The 20,158-nt window shown below is 31.3% G+C and overlaps 1 protein-coding gene and 1 long non-coding RNA gene across 2 annotated transcripts in view; both read left to right on the forward strand.

Annotated features, from left to right (window-relative positions):
- Window positions 1-11,691, forward strand: part of LOC143240100 (eukaryotic elongation factor 2 kinase-like) — a 32,531-nt gene extending 20,840 nt beyond the window's left edge. Inside the window, exons 5-14 of the mRNA XM_076481965.1 lie at window positions 647-684; window positions 3,008-3,176; window positions 3,906-4,055; window positions 4,621-4,881; window positions 5,145-5,516; window positions 6,134-6,268; window positions 6,446-6,640; window positions 7,015-7,139; window positions 8,398-8,564; window positions 10,676-11,691. Of these exons, the coding sequence (XP_076338080.1) occupies window positions 647-684; window positions 3,008-3,176; window positions 3,906-4,055; window positions 4,621-4,881; window positions 5,145-5,516; window positions 6,134-6,268; window positions 6,446-6,640; window positions 7,015-7,139; window positions 8,398-8,564; window positions 10,676-10,785 (1,722 nt within the window). The 3' untranslated portion in view covers window positions 10,786-11,691. The remainder of the gene's footprint in view (window positions 1-646; window positions 685-3,007; window positions 3,177-3,905; window positions 4,056-4,620; window positions 4,882-5,144; window positions 5,517-6,133; window positions 6,269-6,445; window positions 6,641-7,014; window positions 7,140-8,397; window positions 8,565-10,675) is intronic.
- Window positions 11,692-13,464: 1,773 nt separating this feature from the next.
- On the forward strand, window positions 13,465-17,849 carry LOC143240101 (uncharacterized). The gene is made up of 2 exons (XR_013021573.1): window positions 13,465-13,692; window positions 13,730-17,849. It is a non-coding gene; the product is annotated as an uncharacterized LOC143240101 (long non-coding RNA).
- The last annotated feature ends 2,309 nt before the right edge of the window (window positions 17,850-20,158 follow it).

Genomic DNA, 20,158 nt, shown 5'->3' on the forward strand with positions numbered 1-20,158 from the left:
AGTTTGTTCCATACATTACACTGTGGCTAACCTGTATATTTATGAGGCCCAATGTTTGTGTAAGTTTTGTTCCCAACTTTACACTTGGCTAACTCATATATTTACTTATCAAGCCCAGTGTTTTAGTTAGTGTTAGCCATCCCTAATTTATCAGAGGTAGACTAAAGGGAAGGCAGCTAGTAAACACCTATGCCTACTCTTGGGCTACTCTTTTACTAATGGACCATGAGATTTGACCTTCACATTATAATGTGAAAGGGCAAGCTTGTTTGATGGAGATTTGAACCTGCAGCTCTCAGGTTGTGAGTCGAGTGTCCTAACCACCAAACCAGGCTAGGCCTGTGAGTGTTAGAAATTCTTTAAATAGAACAGTCAGATCAGTAAATGAGCCTTTAGTTACATTTCATTATTATCTATCTGTGTACACTATTTGACAAATTATTTTACAGACAAAACCAGGAAAGAAGGAAGATATATTAAAAAAAAAAAAAGGTAAATGGATATTTTTAATGTTCATAACATTTTGGACTGTGATGTCATTCAACTGGACTTTCTATCTAAATTACATTTCAGTGTTTTATTTAATCATATAGTAAACTTTCAATGATTCCTTGCTCTTCTGTAGAAAATATTTTTTATTTTATAGCCTTTCAACCGTGGTGCTATGAGGTCATGTTACAGAGTGTAAGTATAGTAAAAAGCTGACAAGTTTTACCTTTTTTTAATGTATATCAAGTGTTGTAAATTTGAAGTAAATATCAGCAAAGAAGAATAATTAAATTAAACATCAACATGACATCCAGGTTACTGAAATATTTCTAGATGTTGATTAATTGTCTAATCTTACATTTTATATTATTTTGGACATATATCAAGTTCAGAAAGTACTACATATATTTTAGCAGTCAACAAATGAAATGAAGTCTGTTTAATCTTCAATAGAAAAAAGTCATTGTTGCATACAGTAATATAAATCCTTGGGAGTAATGCACAGATATATCTAATAAAGCAAGTGAATTACAAGTGTTACACAAGTTCTCAAGGAAGAGAAGTGAAGTTTTAACTATGTAATATGTTTGTTCCACTCTACTACAATCATTTATGTTTTTAAGTATGTTCATTATATGTTTTTCCATTCTATAGCCATCATTTATGTTTTTAAGAATGTCCATTGATAAGTTTGTTCCATTCTACATCCATCCTTTATTTTTTAAAGTATGTCCAGTGATAAGTTTGTTCCATTCTACATCCATCCTTTATTTTTTAAAGTATGTCCAGTGATAAGTTTATTTTTTAAAGTATGTCCAGTGATAAGTTTGTTCCATTCTCCAGCCATCCTTTATTTTTAAAGTATGTCCATTTCCATTAAACAGCCATCCATTATTTTTTTAAAGTATGTCTATTGTTACGTTTGTTCCATTTTACAGCCATTCTTTATTTTCTAAAATGTATTCAGTGATAAGTTTGTTCCATTTTACAGCCATTCTTTATTTTCTAAAATGTATTCAGTGATAAGTTTGTTCCATTTTACAGCCATCCTTTATTTTCTAAAATGTATTCAGTGATAAGTTTGTTCCATTGTACATCCATCCTTTATTTTTAAAGTATGTCCAGAGCTAAGTGTGTTACATTTTACAGCAATCATCTATGTTTTAAGTATGTCCAGTTATAAGCTTGTTACATTCTACAGCCATCTTTTATTTTTTAAAGTATGTCCAGTGATAACTTTGTTTCATTCTAAAACAGTCATCTATGTGTTAAGAATGTCCAGTGATAAGTTTGTTCCATTCTACAGCCATCCTTTATTTTTTAAGTATATCCAGTGATAAGGTACTTACATTCTACAGCCTTGCTTTATTCTTTTAAAGTATGTCCATTGATAGGTTTGTTCCATTCTATAGCCATCCCTTATTCTTTTAAAGTATGTCCATTGATAAGTTTGTTCCATTGACAGCCATCCTTTATTTTTCAAGTATATCCAGTGATAAATTTCTTACATTCTACAGCCATGCTTTATTTTTTTAAAGTACATCCATTGATAGGTTTGTTCCATTCTATAGCCATCCTTTATTCTTTTAAAGTATGTCCAGTGATAAGTTTGTTCCATTCTACAGCCATCCTTTATTTTTCAAGTATATCCAGTGATAAGTTTCTTACATTCTACAGCCATGCTTTATTCTTTTAAAGTATGTCCATTGATAAGTTTGTTCCATTCTATAGCCATGCTTTATTTTTAAAGTATGTCCATTGATAAGTTTGTTCCATTCTACAGCCATGCTTTATTTTTTTAAAGTACATCCATTGATAGGTTTGTTCCATTCTATAGCCATCCTTTATTCTCTTAAAGTATGTCCAGTGATAAGTTTGTTCCATTCTACAGCCATGCTTTATTCTTTTAAAGTACGTCCATTGATAAGTTTGTTCCATTCTACAGCTATGCTTTATTTTTAATGTATGTGCACTGATAAGTTTGTTCCATTCTATAGCCATCCATTCTTTTTAATGTATGTACATTGATAAGTTTGTTCCATTTTACAGTCATCCTTTATGCTTTAAAGACATCCAGTGATAAGTTTGTTCCATTTTACAACCATCATCTGTGTTTTAGGTATGTCCAGTGATATGTTTATTCTATTTTACAGCCCTCCTTTATTTTTAAGATATGTCCAGTGATAAGTTTGTTCCATTCTACAGCCCTCCTTTATGTTTTAAAGTATGTCCATTGATAAGTTTGTTCCATTCTATAGCTCTGCTTTATTTTTTAAAGTATGTCTATTGATAAGTTTGTTCCATTCTACAGCCACCTTTTATTTTTTAAAGTATGTTTAGTAATAAGTTTGTTCCATTCTACAGCCATCCTTTATTTTTTAAGGTATGTCTAGTAATAAGTTTGTTTCATTCTATATCCATCATAGGCTATGTGTGTTGAGAATAGTTGCAGTAGAAATGTTTGTGATTTTTGTTTTCTTAACAGTGATGATAAAGTTTCTATATCATGTATTTTCAGGAAGAAACTCTCAAACTTTGCTCATGATAACTGGGAACATGCTTCAAACTATGTAGCCAAAAAGTACATGGAAAATGTAAACAGAGAGGTGTACTTTGAGGATGTCAAGTTACAGATGGATGCCAAACTGTGGAGTGAGGAATACAATCGCCACAATCCTCCAAAAAAGGTATTGTAACTACCATAGGGTATCTAGGTAGAAATAGAAGAAAGAACTTAATAGGAGATTCATTTGCATTTCAGTAATCTGTGTTATGGACATGGTTCATGAAGCATGGAATGTAAATAAAATATTTGAAAGACTGAAATTGTTAATCACATATTTATTTGGGGAACATGACAAATGAGCAGCAGAAGTACAATACGTCTTTCATGTTGTTGGTATAGGTAATGTGCCTGTTCGTAGAAATATTCAATATGTACTATTGGTTTTTTTAGACACATTGTTCTGAACCACTTATGTTCTGTGACTTTCTGTTTAACAAGATTTGTAATAATACCAAACATATAAACAAAACTACCATCTATGTTGAAATTCATCAGATGATTTTTTGGGGGGAGTATTAGTAGTAGCTTATGTAGACAATTATTTTAAACACTGCTCTGTCACTATTAGTCAACAGAAAGTTTTATCAGATATATAAATAAGAAGTTTATTTTTGTAACTATTTCAGTGTATTTTTGTGGTACAGTCATGAAAGATATTCAACTAAAGAGTTCAACTCAACTGGTTGATCAGTGACATTTCACAAATAATCTTACATTATTTACTTATTAAAGAAAAACTTTAAAAAATGTATTTAGTAGCCTCTGGCACTATTGAATAATACTGTGTAAAAAGTGTCAGAAAGTTACTTAGACTGGTGGAACACTGAGAGTTTCTTTCTATGTTTCAAAGGTGGACATATTTCAGATGTGTGTGATTGAATTGTACAATAGACTTGGAAAGCCCTTGTTTCACTTAGAACATTACATTGAAGGTAAATATGTCAAGTATAACTCCAATTCTGGTTTCATCAGTAGTGATGAGCTTCGTCTCACTCCTCAGGTAATTTTTATTCTGCTGATTAGCTAATTATCATAAAATTGTGTTTCTTTTTAGACAGAAATAAACTTAATTTATAGAAATGATTTCTCTGTGAAATAGATTTTATATTATGTTGAAGTGGCAAAGATCTCTTTAGTAATAAAAATAACTTAAATCATAATAAAAAGCATGTACAGTTTTTGTTATTGATATAATGACTATGACTCTTCTGATATAATGACTATGACTCTTCATACAAAGAACTTTAAAATTTAAACTGTAATAACACATTAGTAACATTTTTTTCCTTTATGTGTTGAGTTTGTTAATCCTGTTCTGAGAAGTGCAGATATATTATTCTCTTCTGGACAGTGTAGTTTTCCATTAGTTTTCAGGTGTGTAGTTTATTGATGATGCTCTGAGTAAAATAGTTTCCTATTCTGTTATAGATTTGGTATTTCTTTAATTCAGTTATAGAAAGTTTAGTTTTCTAATACTGTTATAGATTTGGTATTTCTTTAATTCAATTGTAAAAAGTTTAGTTTTATAATACTGATATAAAGAGTATAGTTTTCCCACCCTCTAGGCTTTTAGTCACTTCACATTTGAGCGATCAGGTCATGAGTTAATTGTTGTAGACATCCAAGGGGTTGGTGATCTTTACACTGACCCACAGATCCATACTGCTTCAGGAAATGATTATGGAGATGGAAATCTGGGTCCGAAAGGAATGGCATTATTCTTCCACTCTCATGTGTGTAACAGTATCTGTCATAGTTTGAGTCTCTCTCCTTTTGATCTTGCAGTACGAGAGAAGAAAGCAAATCTAAAGATAGCATATATGCAGGTATAAGTGCCGTACATGTTATATTTTTAAATAAGGTGATTCCTTATGGTTTCACAGTTTAATTCTTTCCAACAAATTAAACTTTTTATTTTGTGACATTCATATATTCCTTAAGTTTTATATTTCAATACATCATTCCTACTGTTTTGGAACTTGCCAAGAAAGATGTTTGTCAGTGTATTAAAACATTAGGAGTATTTCTGTTAAAATAAAACTCAACCACAAGTGGTTTGTAAGAGTGTATTTAATCTGTGAATCATTAGCAATCCTGCAAAACGAGAGTTCGGGGAACAGAAGAAATCTGCGTACTTCCTTCTCAGTATGAGCGATCTCATCTCACTGAGTTTTTACGGGCTCGTTCTCGAACTTATAGTGGATCTTCCCTTCCAGAGAGTCCTTCAGACAGTGAAATTCTTGGTTCTCCCATGGACTTCTATGTCCGCTGCAGAAGTAGAGACAGTAGTAACTACACGGTGAGCTCAGGCAGCGAAGACATGGATGGAGAGGATGATGACAGAAGTGAAGAGGAAGATGATATTTCCTGTCTCGGCCGGAACTCAGATTCTGGAATGGGATCTCTGCGTTTGTCAAGAAGAAAGAGATATGATTCTGAAAGTAGTACAACATCAGTTGACGTAAGAAGTTTTGGTTTTCTAAGAAATGTAGAATCAGTTAGTTTTATCATAGTATCAATTTCAGTCTTAACATGTGTACAAAAGTGAGGTTTCCAGTAAGTCCTCAGTATATTAGCAGTATTCAAATATGTAAAAGTTTACAATATATACAAGTTGAAACTGATTTGCCCATAAATATGTTATAATTTTCTGACATAAAAAGCCAAAATGTTCAATATTTTCTTTCTCAACTAATAATCAGTTGATATGAAATAACTGACTAAGTTGTGTTAAAACTGTGTGAAACATAGGCCAACTATATTAGTGAAATAGAAAAGTCTAAGGTGAGAGTGTGAAATGTAGTCCAACTATATTAGTGAAATAGAAAAGTCTTAGGTGAGTGTGTGAAATGTAGTCCAACTGTATTAGTGAAGTAGAACAGCATTTTCTTATTTTACTTATGTGAAATTCAAATATATTTACATTTTCTGGTAAAGTAATCAATTATAGAAGATTTTTGAAATTCATATTAAAAAGATGCAAGTCCTACTCTTTCTAACATGTAAATGTAAAATGGATTTTGTCATAATGTTTTTTAAATTATTTAAAGTTTTTGTGTAATGTCTGTGTTTATACAGGAACGTGAACGAGTAGCTTTTCAAGAGCTAATTGCACGTAAGTCCCGCCCTTCATGTGTCCATAATGAAGTTCAGCTGAGGAAAATGTTGGAAGGCAATGAAAATAGAAAGCCAGAAACTTCAGTTCTGGGACAGGTATGGAAATAGTTTATTTTTAGGTCACAAAGTGAAGTTGTTCAGTGTTGAGAAACATGGTGGATACATATTAGAAAACATCAAGTTGAATAGTGTAACAGATTATGGCTGGGTCTTGTCGTAAGGCACAGAAATGTTTGAGAATGTCATGGTGTTTCTAACAAAATGTTTTATTAGGTTCATCTTGAAATGGCCAAATATCACGAGTTGGGGCGGTTTACAGCAGAGGATGATGAAGGAGAGTATGATCGTGACGTTGCCTTCTTTCACATGCAACATGCCGCAGACTGTGGAGTGATGGAAGCTGTGGTCACCATGGCTCGTATCTACCTGCAGCTGCAGCACGACCTGTTGGTTGATATTTCTGTATCTGTAAGTTTAGAAGGTTGTTCATTTACTAACTGAAGTTTCACAGGATAGGCTGCATTCATGCTTCTTATTGTGAGGTCTTTTTATAATATTTTACCAAACTTTTGATACTGTATTTAGTAGAAATTAGGTTTAATGTAGAATGTCTACATTCTGTCCCTGTTTTTTAAATAGTAACTCGCAGATAATATCTGGAATTTGTTGTTATATGTTATATGAAACATTTCTTTATCATTATATTAATAAATTTAAATAGGTTTCAGATTTCATGACTATTGGTTAAACTTGTTTTATCTCATTTTTTGTAGAAATTGGAGGTGAAATTTTATTTTCATGCAACATAATGTTTTGCTAGGATTAATTCTCTTTCTCTTCAGGACACTAAAGAACACCAGGAGAAGGGTGTGGAATATATGCTTGTTGCAGCTTCTGGTGGTGACAGAGCTGCTATCATTCACATGGCTAGAGCATTTGATACAGGCGAAAACTTAGGATTTTCACGGTATGGTGTTCACTGAAGAATGGTACTGCTATTTATTACACACTTGTGTGAGAGATATGAAACAAAGCTTTGTCAAGGAATGGTGTACTAGTGTTAACCTTATAGTTATAATCAATTGAAGTAGTTGAGATAAGGAGGTTTTTGATAGAGTACTGATTATAAACCTTTTAAAATTACAATATTAGAAGCAATGCTAAGTTTTCTAAAATAAAAATCAATTTTTAATAAATGAATACTTTTGTTCATCTTTTAAACTTGTGAGTTTTTGTGTTTGACAACTCACAGATTTATACATACAGGCTATCATATGGTTGAATGATATCAAATACTGTGTAATGGTTACAGAAAGTTAAGGGTAGAGAGGTTGTGATACAATTAGTTGAATAATATCAAATACTGTGGGGTGGTTACAGAGAGTTATAGATAGAGATTATAATTTAGTGAGTTGTATGACATCAATTATTGTGTGGTGGTTACAGAGAGTTATAGATAGAGATTATAATTTAGTGAGTTGTATGATATCAATTATTGTGTGGTGGTTACAGAGAGTAATAGATAGAGATTATGAGTTAGTTAGTTGAATGATATCAAATACTGTGTAGTGGTTACAGAGAGTTATAGATAGAGATTATGATTCAGTTTGTTGTATGATATTAAATACTGTGTGGTGGTTATAGTGAGTTACAGATAGAGATTATGATTTAGTTAGTTGTATGGTATCAAATACTGTGTGGTGGTTACAGAGAGTTATAGATAGAGATTATGATTTGGGTAGTTGTATGATATCAAATACTCTGTTGTGGTTACAGAGAGTTATAGATAGAGATTATGATTTAGTTAGTTGTACGATATCAAATACTGTGTTGTGGTTACAGAGAGTTATAGATAGAGATTATGATTCAGTTAGTTCTATGGTATCAAATACTGTGTGGTGGTTACAGAGAGTTATAGGTAGAGATTATGATTTAGTTAGTTGTATGATATCAAATACTGTGTGGTGGTTATAGTGAGTTATAGATAGAGATTATGATATAGTTAGTTGTATGGTATCAAATACTGTGTGGTGGTTACAGAGAGTTATAGATAGAGATTATGATTTGGTTAGTTGTATGATATCAAATACTGTGTTCTGGTTACAGAGAGTTATAGATAGAGATTATGATTTTGTTGTATGGTATCAAATACTGTGTGGTGGTTACAGAGAGTAATAGATGGAGATTATGATTTAGTGAGTTGAACAGTATTGTGGTGGTTACAGAGAGAAATCTTGGAAGGATGCTGTGAAGTGGTATGATAGAGCTGTCAGAGTGGAAGGTGAAGAGTTCAATGCCTGCATGCATGATCCAGACTACCAGTTGCTGGCCCGTCAAGCGGATCTGTACCGAAAAGGAGGGTTTGGTCTTGAGAAAGACTGCAATAAAGCAGGTAACTAAATGATGTTGTAACTAAAGAAATTAGTTTCATATGTGTGATATGTGTAGTTATAAATCTTTGAATTTAGTTTTAAAATAATTTAATTCTGTGCTAATCCATTTGTGACAGGGTACAGGTCAAAGGCAGCTCATTGCATTTGTTGACTTCCATTCAAAATTTTATTGAACTACTATTTTATGAATTTATGTCAATGAGTTTGAAATTAAATTGTAGATTATAACTTAAACTTTAATATTATATATGAGTTAAGTTCTTAATTTAAAAGTAAATATTAAAAAATATCTTAATATAGTTTTTAGTGAGTCATGTGGTATGTTGAATGTACCATGCTTAAAATTAGATGTTTGTGATGTCAAAATACTAAGTATAGTTTTGTACAAATAAGGAACTCAAATTATTAATATTGATAAGCTAGAATATAAAATAAGAATCTTGTATGTTCTTATTTTGCTGAGTTGTTTCTTATGTACTGAATCATACACAATGGCTCCATTCAACTCTTTCTATTTTTGGAAATGGTCCCTTAGATACTGTAAGTACAGTATATGACATGTGAATAACCAATCAACAGCTTAGAATGTCCCCTAGTGTTTTTCTCAGTCATTTTAATCAGTGAAAAGGCTATCACATTCTTTTGATCCAAGGTTTCAAGGAGGTAGGTTGTGTTTTAAGCCTGCTCAAAGTTTAATATTATTTTAAATCCAACTACAGGTTAGTTACTAAGATTATTAATTTATAGTAGAATTCTATGTTATCAGTGTAGTTATTTATGATTGTTTGGTTATTCAAGTGTATATATAAAACCTAAAACAACATTTTTTGGTATCCTCCATTTACAAAATTTTAAAAGGTTTAGCAACCTATGTCCAACAACAACCAAGTTCAAAGGCCATAGCGAGAAGAGATTATTGTTTTTACTTCTTGATTTATTGTTCTATATTTTAATAAAAATAAGTTTAATAATTTATTTATAAATATTGATAATCAACGTACATGTATATATAATGTATAATAATTTATATGTGACTGTATATTACAAAATACTAGTCCATTAAAACACATCCAAGACAAGGAAGACTAAAGGTAAGTTTTATATTACTGGTTATGTGACCTGAGTGCACATGCACTGTGTCCATGCAAGTTATGTAATGCTAGCTAGGTATGACTGGAAGGTTAATATATACATAAAAAAAAAATACATATATGTAAATAGTGTTATGAAACTTAAGCTATTTATACTAAACATTTGTATTTTCGTGTTATAATATGTAGTCATTCTAGTATGAAAAAGCAAAATTTATATTTCCTAATTTTTTTTATGATAGTTATGAGGTTGATTAAGTGATGGACCTCATATAGTTATAAAGTATAGAAAATAACAGAAAATATAAAGTCTTACTGAAAATAAACATGTGAAATGTATTTAGGAGGTTATAGATTACATAAATAATATTTGAGATTTTTCGGACAAAGAATAGTTTTTTAATCATAACATGAAATCACTTTGCACTCAGACTAATAATGAAACAGACTATTTTAGGAAAGAAATCTTTAGTAAAAATATTTTATTAAATAAATCTGACTGCTTGTGTACTACATATCTGTAATCTTTACTAAAAATCTATCAAATTTTGTGAAGATACACATGCTGTATCAAAAATTATATGGGAAATATGTGTAGACGAACTCAGGTATATTATACTGAGACCATAGTGAAATGGTTAATTAACTATTATTTAAGCAGTGGTTTTAACTACAGTTATTGTTTACATTTACATATTTATCAGGATTGGATATTTATGTGAGCTGTCTTTTATTTTTGATTTCAAAAGATCATTTTCTTCACCAAGAATATATTGTTGTAATACATTTATTACTGTTACCTTTTCACATTTGGTAACATGATTGCACATCAGAAGATACGTAAGAAGACATTATTGTTGTTTTAAGTAACATCAACTGTTTTGTTCTGTTAAGATTGGGCTTGGGTAGTACCTGTTGAAAAAGCTGTTAGGTGAAGTGTTTACACTGCAGTGATTAGCTAGATTGGTATGTAGAGAAGTTGGTGTATACTAGTAACACTCATTCAATTAACTCTGTAGGTGAACTGTACCAGGCAGCTGCAGAGGCTGCCATGATGGCCATGAAGGGTCGATTGGCCAACAAATTCTACATGTTGGCCGAAGAAGCCTGGGGTGAAATTGAGGAATAATTGGATGTTGAAAGCAGTTTTCCATCAGCTCAAGAATCTATCTCTACTTGACAAAACTCCATAGTAGAACAGGTGTTTTTTTGGTAGATTGACAGTGTATGTTTATCTTGTCCTTTTCTTTTTATCATATTGTTGACTGAAACAGTTCTTTTAACACTTTTTTTTTTAAATCTGGGTAGAAGGAAGCAACAATGCTGCTGATTTTTATTTTTTATTTTGAAAGTGATTAAGCTATCGGAAGATTCATGTTGAACTGAAGAACAGAAGGAATGTAGAGAGACATACGTTGTAGTAAATGTGTTATCAAAATCACTGAACGATAAGAGATTGCTTTTTTTACCATTGGTACAGTATGCTTTAATGAAGATAAAGGAAGTATGCAGAATGTAACATTTGCTGTAAGATGATTAAGAGTTGCCAGGATTTCCTGAAATGGCCTTGAAATTAAGGTCTTAACGAAAAACAATCTGTGATGATTTGGTGAGTTTGTAATTAGGCCTTAAACATAAACAGCAGAATTCTTCTTATAAAGCTATTTGTTGAAAGCTGGACAATGAACTCAGTAATGATACTTGAAGGAAATAATCACCTAAATACTACTGAGTATCTCTCTTTTTGATATTGGAATAATTTATGTGTTAACAGACCATGTGTTGAGATTTTAACATCAATAAAAGTATCATTAGAAAAAACAAAACAGGATGTATCAGGAAAAAAATTACAGGTTTATATTCACTTATAAAATTCCAATAAGACATGTTGATAAATTTCTTGAAAATATTCTCACCTTGTTATAGATGAAGTATGAAATGACATTTTTTGGTTAATACAGTAACAAAACCAAGTTCATTTTGTTTTGAAAATAGTATTATTTTTGTAGATCAGATAATAAATGTTTTAACATCACATAATTCTATTGACTTTGATTGGCAAGATTAAAGATTCATATAATTTAAAGTATACTTTTAACCAATTCTGTGTTCAACTTTTGTTTTTAATTGTATAGTATGCTGTGAAATGTGGGGTGATTGTAGGTACTTAACATTTCTGTAGAAGGTATGGAAAATTTATTATAAGCATGACAGAAAGATGTTTTGTAAGACCTCACCCTACTGATGGAGTGAAGAAGGTTTTTCTTTGCTGATGTTTATTTGTTTCTTTTTATTGGTTGATAGTTTGTTGTGCTTTAGAGTTTTGATTCAATATCTAATGTAAGGACTAAACATACATGAAGAATCATGTGTATGTAATCTTTTAATTTGCAAGTTAAATTACTTAAAAATCCAGGATAGAAAGCCAAAGATTAGAATTTTTTTTTATATCAGAGGTGTTTTTATATGTATACAGATATATTAGTTTGTCAAGTTCTCTGTATGTAGTGTACAGTTTTATTCAGTGCAATATGCAGATTAACAGTGTGTTACGGTTCCAGCAAAACAGGTTTTGTTAAATCATGTAGATAACTGGAACATTGTCTTTTTATTATTGGATTATTTTTAATTAATGCAATATGCAAATTAATATTATGTTATGTTTCCAGTCAAATAGAGTTTGGATTTGTTAAATCATGTGAATAACTGGGACACTGCCTTTTTATTATCTGATTATTTTATGTAGTTTGATACATAACAAGTTCTTAATTTGTTTCTCACGTTTGGTAATTTTAAGGCAGAAGTACAGTCTGATGATTTAAAATTGTAAACACCAATTTAGGTTTAAGATCGACCTTTTTTAAAATCCAGTTGTTTGTTTATTACAGTTGTGCTTCATCTGTTCCATTCTCATTATTGTGTTTGTGTTTTGTTTTCTCAGATATAAAAAAACCTTTTCTTTCAGCTTTAGAAAATCTTATGTAACAAAAGCTTCTTGTATACTTTCATTCTGACTTTATAGGACCATATGTAACAAAAGCTACTTTTATATTTTATTCTGACTTTATAGGACCTTATGTAACAAAAGCTACTTGTATACTTTCATTCTGACTTCATAGGATCTTATGTAACAAAAGCTACTCATATACTTTCATTCTGACTTTATAAGACCTTATGTAACAAAAGCTACTTGTATACTTTCATTCTGACTTTATAGGATCTTATGTAACAAAAGCTACTCATATACTTTCATTCTGACTTTATACGACCTAATGTAACGAAAGCTACTTGTATACTTTCATTCTGACTTCATAGGATCTTATGTAACAAAAGCTACTTATATACTTTCATTCTGACTTTATAAGACCTTATGTAACAAAAGCTACTTGTATACTTTAATTTTGAATTTATAGGATTTATATCATTGTTTACTTACACTTGCCATAATTTCTGACTTGCATGCTGATATATTAAAGTAAGAACTACATTACTGTAATATTCTTAGATTTAATTATTTGGTGTGTGACAAAAGTAATTAGAAGCTCTACTGTTTATGCTGTGTTAAGCTTTATGGTTAATTAGAAGATGTACTGTATTTGTTGTGTGAGGCTTTATGATTAATTATAAGCTGTAGTGTTTGCATTGTGTTAGGCTTTATGATTAATTAGAAGCTGTTGTTTTTGTATTATGTTGGGCTTTATGATTTGTTAGAAGCTGTACTGTTTCTGCTCTTTTAGACTTTATGATTAATTAGAAGCTGTAGACTTTATGATTAATTAGAAGTGTTTGTATTCTGTTGGGCAGTGTTTGTCTTGTGTTAGGCTTTATGATTAATTTGAAGCTGTACTGTATCTGTTATGTTAGGTTTTATGATTAATCAGAAGCTGTACTGTTTCTGTTGCATGAGGCTTTATGATTAATTAGAAGCTGTAGTGTTTGTATTCTGTTGAGCTTTGTGATTAATTAGAAGCTGTAGTGTTTGTATTCTGTTGGGCTTTATGATTAATTAGAAGCTGTAGTGTTTGTATTATGTTAGGCTTTAATTAGAAGCTGTAGTGTTTGTATTATGTTAGGCTTTAATTAGAAGCTGTAATGTTTGTACTGTGTTAGGCTTTTTGATTAGTTAGAAGCTGTAGTGTTTGTATTCTGTTGGGCTTTTTGATTAATTAGAAGCTGTAGTGTTTGTATGAGCTTTGTGATTAATTAGAAGCTGTAGTGTTTGTATTCTATTGGGCTTTATGATTAATTAGAAGTGGTAGTGTTAGTATTCTGTTGGGCTTTACATTAATTAGAAGCTGTAGTGTTTGTATTTTGTTGGGCTTTATGATTGATTTGAAGCTGTAGTGTTTGTATTCTGTTATGGTTTATGATTAATTTGAAGCTGTAGTGTTTGTATTATGTTAGGCTTTAATTAGAAGTTGTAATGTTTGTTCAGTGTTAGGCTTTATGATTAGTTAGAAGCTGTTGTTTTTGTATTATGTTGGGCTTTATGATTTGTTAGAAGCTGTACTGTTTTGCTCTTTTAGACTTTATGATTAATTAGAAGCTGTAGTGTTTGTATTCTGTTGGGCTTTATGATTAATTAGAAGCTGTAGTGTTTGTATTATGTTAGGCTTTAATTAGAAGCTGTAATGTTTGTACTGTGTTAGGCTTTTTGATTAGTTAGAAGCTGTAGTGTTTGTATTCTGTTGGGCTTTTGATTAATTAGAAGCTGTAGTGTTTGTATTCTGTTGAGCTTTGTGATTAATTAGAAGCTGTAGTGTTTGTATTCTGTTGGGCTTTATGATTAATTAGAAGTTGTAGTGTTTGTATTCTGTTGGGCTTTACATTAATTAGAAGCTGTAGTGTTTGTATTTTGTTGGGCTTTATGATTGATTTGAAGCTGTAGTGTTTGTATTCTGTTATGCTTTGTGATTAATTAGAAGCTGTAGTGTTTGTATTCTGTTGGGCTTTAATTAGAAGATTAATTTTGTAAGTGTTAGTGTTTATGATTAGTTAGAAGCTGTTGTTTTTGTATTATGTTGGATTTATGATTTGTTGTAGTGTTTGTATTCTGCTTTTTAGACTTTATGATTAATTAGAAGCTGTAGTGTTTGTATTCTGTTGGGCATTATGCTTAATTAGAAGCTGTAGTGTTTGTCTTGTGTTAGGCTTTAATTAGAAGCTGTAATGTTTATGTGTTATTAATTTAGAAGCCGTAGTGTTTGTATTCTGTTGGGCTTTATGATTAATTAGAAGCTGTAATGTTTGTATTCTGTTAGGCTTTTGATTAATTAGAAGCTGTAGTGTTTGTATTCTGTTGGGCTTTTTGATTAATTAGAAGCTGTAGTGTTTGTATTCTGTTGGGCTTTATGATTAATTAGAAGCTGTAGTGTTTGTATTCTGGGCTTTATGATTAATTAGAAGCTGTAGTGTTAGTATTCTGTTGGGCTTTACATTAATTAGAAGCTGTAGTGTTTGTATTTTGTTGGGCTTTATGATTGATTTGAAGCTGTAGTGTTTGTATTCTGTTATGGTTTATGATTAATTTGAAGCTGTAGTGTTTGTATTATGTTAGGCTTTAATTAGAAGTTGTAATGTTTGTACAGTGTTAGGCTTTATGATTAGTTAGAAGCTGTTGTTTTTGTATTATGTTGGGCTTTATGATTTGTTAGAAGCTGTACTGTTTCTGCTCTTTTAGACTTTATGATTAATTAGAAGCTGTAGTGTTTGTATTCTGTTGGGCATTATGCTTAATTAGAAGCTGTAGTGTTTGTCTTGTGTTAGGCTTTAATTAGAAGCTGTAATGTTTGTACTGTGTTAGGCTTTATGATTATTTAGAAGCTGTAATGTTTGTATTATGTTGGGCTTTTGATTAATTAGAAGCTGTAATGTTTGTACTGTGTTAGGCTTTATGATTAATTAGAAGCTGTAGTGTTTGTATTCTGTTAGGCTTTGTGTTTAATTAGAAGCTGCAGTGTTTGTATTATGTTAGGCTTTAATTAGAAGCTGTAGTGTTTGTATTGTGTTAGGCTTTATGATTAGTTAGAAGCTGTAGTGTTTGTATTCTGTTGGGCTTTATGATTAATTAGAAGCTGTAGTGTTTGTATTCTGTTGGGCTTTATCATTAATTAGAAGCTGTAGTGTTTGTATTCTGTTGGGCTTTATCATTAATTAGAAGCTGTAGTGTTTGTATTCTGTTATGGTTTCTGATTATGTAGAAGCTGTAGTGTTTGTATTCTGTTGGGCTACTAATGGTTTTTTGTGATTAGTGTTTGTATGGACTGTTATGGTATCTAACTGTGTACAACTGGATAGTTTGATTGACTACTAATGGTTTTTGTGATTATTTTGGGTGGATTCTGTTTCTACATGTAACTGTGTACAACTGGATAGTTTGATTGACTACTGATGTTGTGTATTTTGAACAATATTTTGTTACTGTATTTTATTGTTTTAAAGATGTATATAATAACTTGTTGCTAAGATCTTGTAGAGTTTTAATTACTGACATTTGATCTCAAAGTGAATGAAAACTTTTGAAAGTACTGTTATTTTATTGAAATAATGTATTACTTTATAGGAAGTCATCCAACAACATGTTACTTTACAGGAAGTTGTTCAATAATGTATTTGTTTATAGGAAGTCATCCAACAACATGTTACTTTAGAGGAAGTTGTCAAATAATGTGTTAGTTTATAGGAAGTCATCCAACAACATGTTACTTTAGAGGAAGTTGTCCAATAATGTGTTAGTTTATTGGAAGTCATCCTTGGTAGTCTTTAAAGAAAAGGATTGTGTTCACTGAACTAAATTCCCTGAAGTTTTGTGATAGAATTGTGTTTATAAAAGTCTTTTTTGAAAACGTGAAAATATTCAACAGAGGATTTTTTTTTTTTCAGTATTAACACATAGAATACACTAAATTTACAAAAGTCATATGTGTAATAACATACGGGAATAAGTTGAATACAATTTTAACAAATTTAACTTATTTCAATAGAAGAGATTGTGTTATTTCACATGAGTAAAGTTCTGAATTTTTTATACAAAACAAAGAAATCGAGATGAACATTTCTTTAGTGGTTAAGTAAACATCAAAGCAAAAATATGGGTTTGATCATAAACTTTGTTAATCTGATACAACAACAAGGTGTCACATGAGGGCACTTGTTGGGCATTTTTGGCAAAACCTATTCACACATTGAAGACAGGAAATCTGGGGGTAGGTTGTGTAATAACTCATAGAAGAAAACAAGCTGCCAATAAAGCAGTGTTTTTCAATGTACTTTAGAAAGAAGGCTTGGTTTATTTATTTGATCTCATAACTCAACTTTATTATTATTACTGAAATGTTGGTACCTCCATACAGATGGAAACTGTAAACGTTATTGAATGTTCCTTAACCTGGTGGTGATAAATATGTTTATTCTTTAACTAAAAATTGTGCCAAAGGTCTCAGCCTTTACATGCCTAGTTCAAACCAATGATAACCTAATAAAGGTGTCACTTTCTTAACACAGGTTTGACAGATACTCAAAATTTTTCTTTTACTAAAAGTAGATGTCTGATAAAAATACAAGAATGCTTAAAAAATGTAATTCTCGACAGTATCCAAAACAAGTGTTTAAAACTGCAGGATTTATGATTATGTTGTTTAAATAATCAATGTTTTGTAGTCTTTGAAAAAGTTGAATAATACCAAAACAAAATGTATGTATCCAGCAATCAAAAATAATGTCACTGTCTGGAAACCATGTACAATACACTTGTCTCACCATCCAGTGACAACCTCATACAAAACGCTTGTTTCTTCATCCAACGACAACCTCAAATTTTAAGGTTCACTAATCATTTACTGGAACTTCATATGCATATGTTTTCTGGAGTTACATTTTTTATTAACCTTAGTTTAATGTTCCATCTAGTCCTCTTAATGAAACTTGATATAGATTTAAAATTATATCTCTGAACAAGAGGAAACTTGGGCATCATATTAACAACAGAATACTTAGTACCTTCATAGCTGGGCTTCTTCAGAATCTAAATTACATGACTGTTGACTCTGTGTTTGTTGGATCTTTTAGTTTACAAATGTTTTCCCTGATTTATGCATGAAATTTCTTTGAAAGGGAGTTTTGTTTTATTGTTGTGTTTAAATTTCACAACTTGTGGTGTATATATTTTTTGTTTCAATAAAGGCATTCAAAGAATACAATGAGTCATTTTTTCTACACGTTTGTGTGAGTAGGTGTTCTGTTATGTACTCACGTAAAGTACATTTAGTTTGTACATCTTATAATTAAGTATTTTAAACTGTGTTATCAAATTTTATTTATACTTTGTGGTTTTATTGTAATTTCTAATAGAATTTTAGCAAGCTGTAGTAAGATTAATGTTATTCAGCTACCAAAACAAAGGTTTTATTAACCTGTGTTTCAATTTTAGCACTGTATCTATCCAGAACTTCTTAATTCAAAAATAGGCTTAAGAATGAAACTTTGTTTTAATCATGCCTTCTACTAGTGTGTATGTGTACAACATAGTTGTATTCTGTCTTTCAACCACACTTATTTTTTTAGTACAATTTTTGTATTCTATACAGGACCCATAATATACCATATATCTGTGCTGATATTTTTATTCACACTTTTTGTTGTTGTTGTATGGATTATGTATTTTGTAGATGAGCCATAACTTACCATACATCAATGCTGGTATTTCTACTTACATTTAGTCCTTTTTATTAGCTTTTATGTAAGTTCTATGAACCATGTGGGTGACATCTACTATACTTTTATTCAAAATGAAAGTGTCACATGAGTGAACTATATATAATTACATGTGTGTTTAAACATGACTGCTCCCTCTTTATGGAGAGGTAACATTCCCAAAAACTTATTTATGTTATAATTCAGAATTATGTGTTCTGTAGAAAACATTAGTGATGGCTTAATTCTGTTAGAGTAAGAAATGTAGTGGTCATGGCAATATTATCAATCTCTTCATAAAAATGGTTTTGTGATATTCTCAATAATTTTATTTTATTTTTCTAGATTTCTTGATTTTGTTAATAATGTTCACTAAACTTCATTCACTTTACTAATGGCACACAACTATAGTTAGATATTAGTACTGTCTTGTACCAATTCACTTTACGAATGGTACACACCTCCAGTTACAAAACATTGTGCTGTTTTATACCAATTTACTTTAGAAATGGTACACACCTCCAGTAAGAAAAAATTGTAGTGTCTTATACCAATTTGCAACAGAAATGGTACAAACCTCCAGTTAGATATTAGTACTATCTTGTACCAATTTATTTTACAAATGGTACACACCTCTTTAGTTAGATACACTGCTAGCCAAATGGTACAAATCTTAAGGCCAATGAACATAAAGAAAAAATATGCATTTTGTGTTGTTATACTTGACCACTTATTTGAGTAGAGCTTTGACAGATGAAAATAAGAAAAGGGAACATAAAAATAAAAAAAACTTTTTTAGCATTTAATAGAGAAAATGTGAACACTATGAAATTAGCCTAAATACTAGCTGGTCAAAAGTTTAAGACCATACCAAAAAGAAGCGTTAATCGATAAACACGTAACAAAATTTAGTAATTTGTGTTCAAGCATTAGCGTTGTCAACATCTCCTACTGATATCTCCTGTCTTACATTGGGTAAAACCATGGCAAAGGCTTAAAAGTTGACAGAGTTTGAACGTGGCAGAATTATCGAGCTGCAAAAGCAAGGTCTCTCTCAACGTGCCATCGCTGGTGAGATTGGGCGTAGTAAAACTGCTGTTACAAATTTCTTTAAAAGACCCTGAGGGATACGGAACAAGAATTTCAAGTGGTCAGCCCAAGAAAATTTTGCCAGCATTGAGCAGGAGGATTCGACAGGTTGTCCGGCAAGACACCAGCCAATTGTGAAACCAGATTAAGGCACTTATGGATGCAGAATGCAGCTCAAGAACAATAAGACGATATCTACGAGAGAAAGGCTTTGAAAACCGTAAACATCTTCAAAGGCCATGCCTCTTTCCACACCACGAAACAGCTCGGTTAAACTTTGCTGAGAAGCACCAAACATGGGACATAGAAAAGTGGAAGGAGGTTTTGTTCTCTGATGACAAAAAATTTAACCTGGATGATCCAGATGGCTTCCAATGTTACTGGCATGATAAGGATATCCCAACGGTGACATTTTCTACACAACACAGTTGAGGAGGTTCCATCATGATCTGGGGTGCTTTTTTCTTCCATGGAACAATGGAGCTTCAGGTTATACAGTGGTGTCAAACAGCAGACATTGGCCTTATTGCCTGAAGGCCCTTGGTGGAAATGAATGTCTTAGCAGAACAATACTGAAATCCACAATGCCCATAGGACAAAGGACTTTTTTCAATAACGTGTTCACCATGCAGCTTTCCCCAAACTGAACCCCACTGAAAATATTTGGGGGTGGATGACAAGGGAAGTCTTTAGAAATTGATGTCAATTCCAAACAGTGCATG

Source organism: Tachypleus tridentatus, chromosome 13, assembly GCF_004210375.1.
Source record: "Tachypleus tridentatus isolate NWPU-2018 chromosome 13, ASM421037v1, whole genome shotgun sequence".
Taxonomy (NCBI): Eukaryota; Metazoa; Arthropoda; class Merostomata; order Xiphosura; family Limulidae; genus Tachypleus; species Tachypleus tridentatus.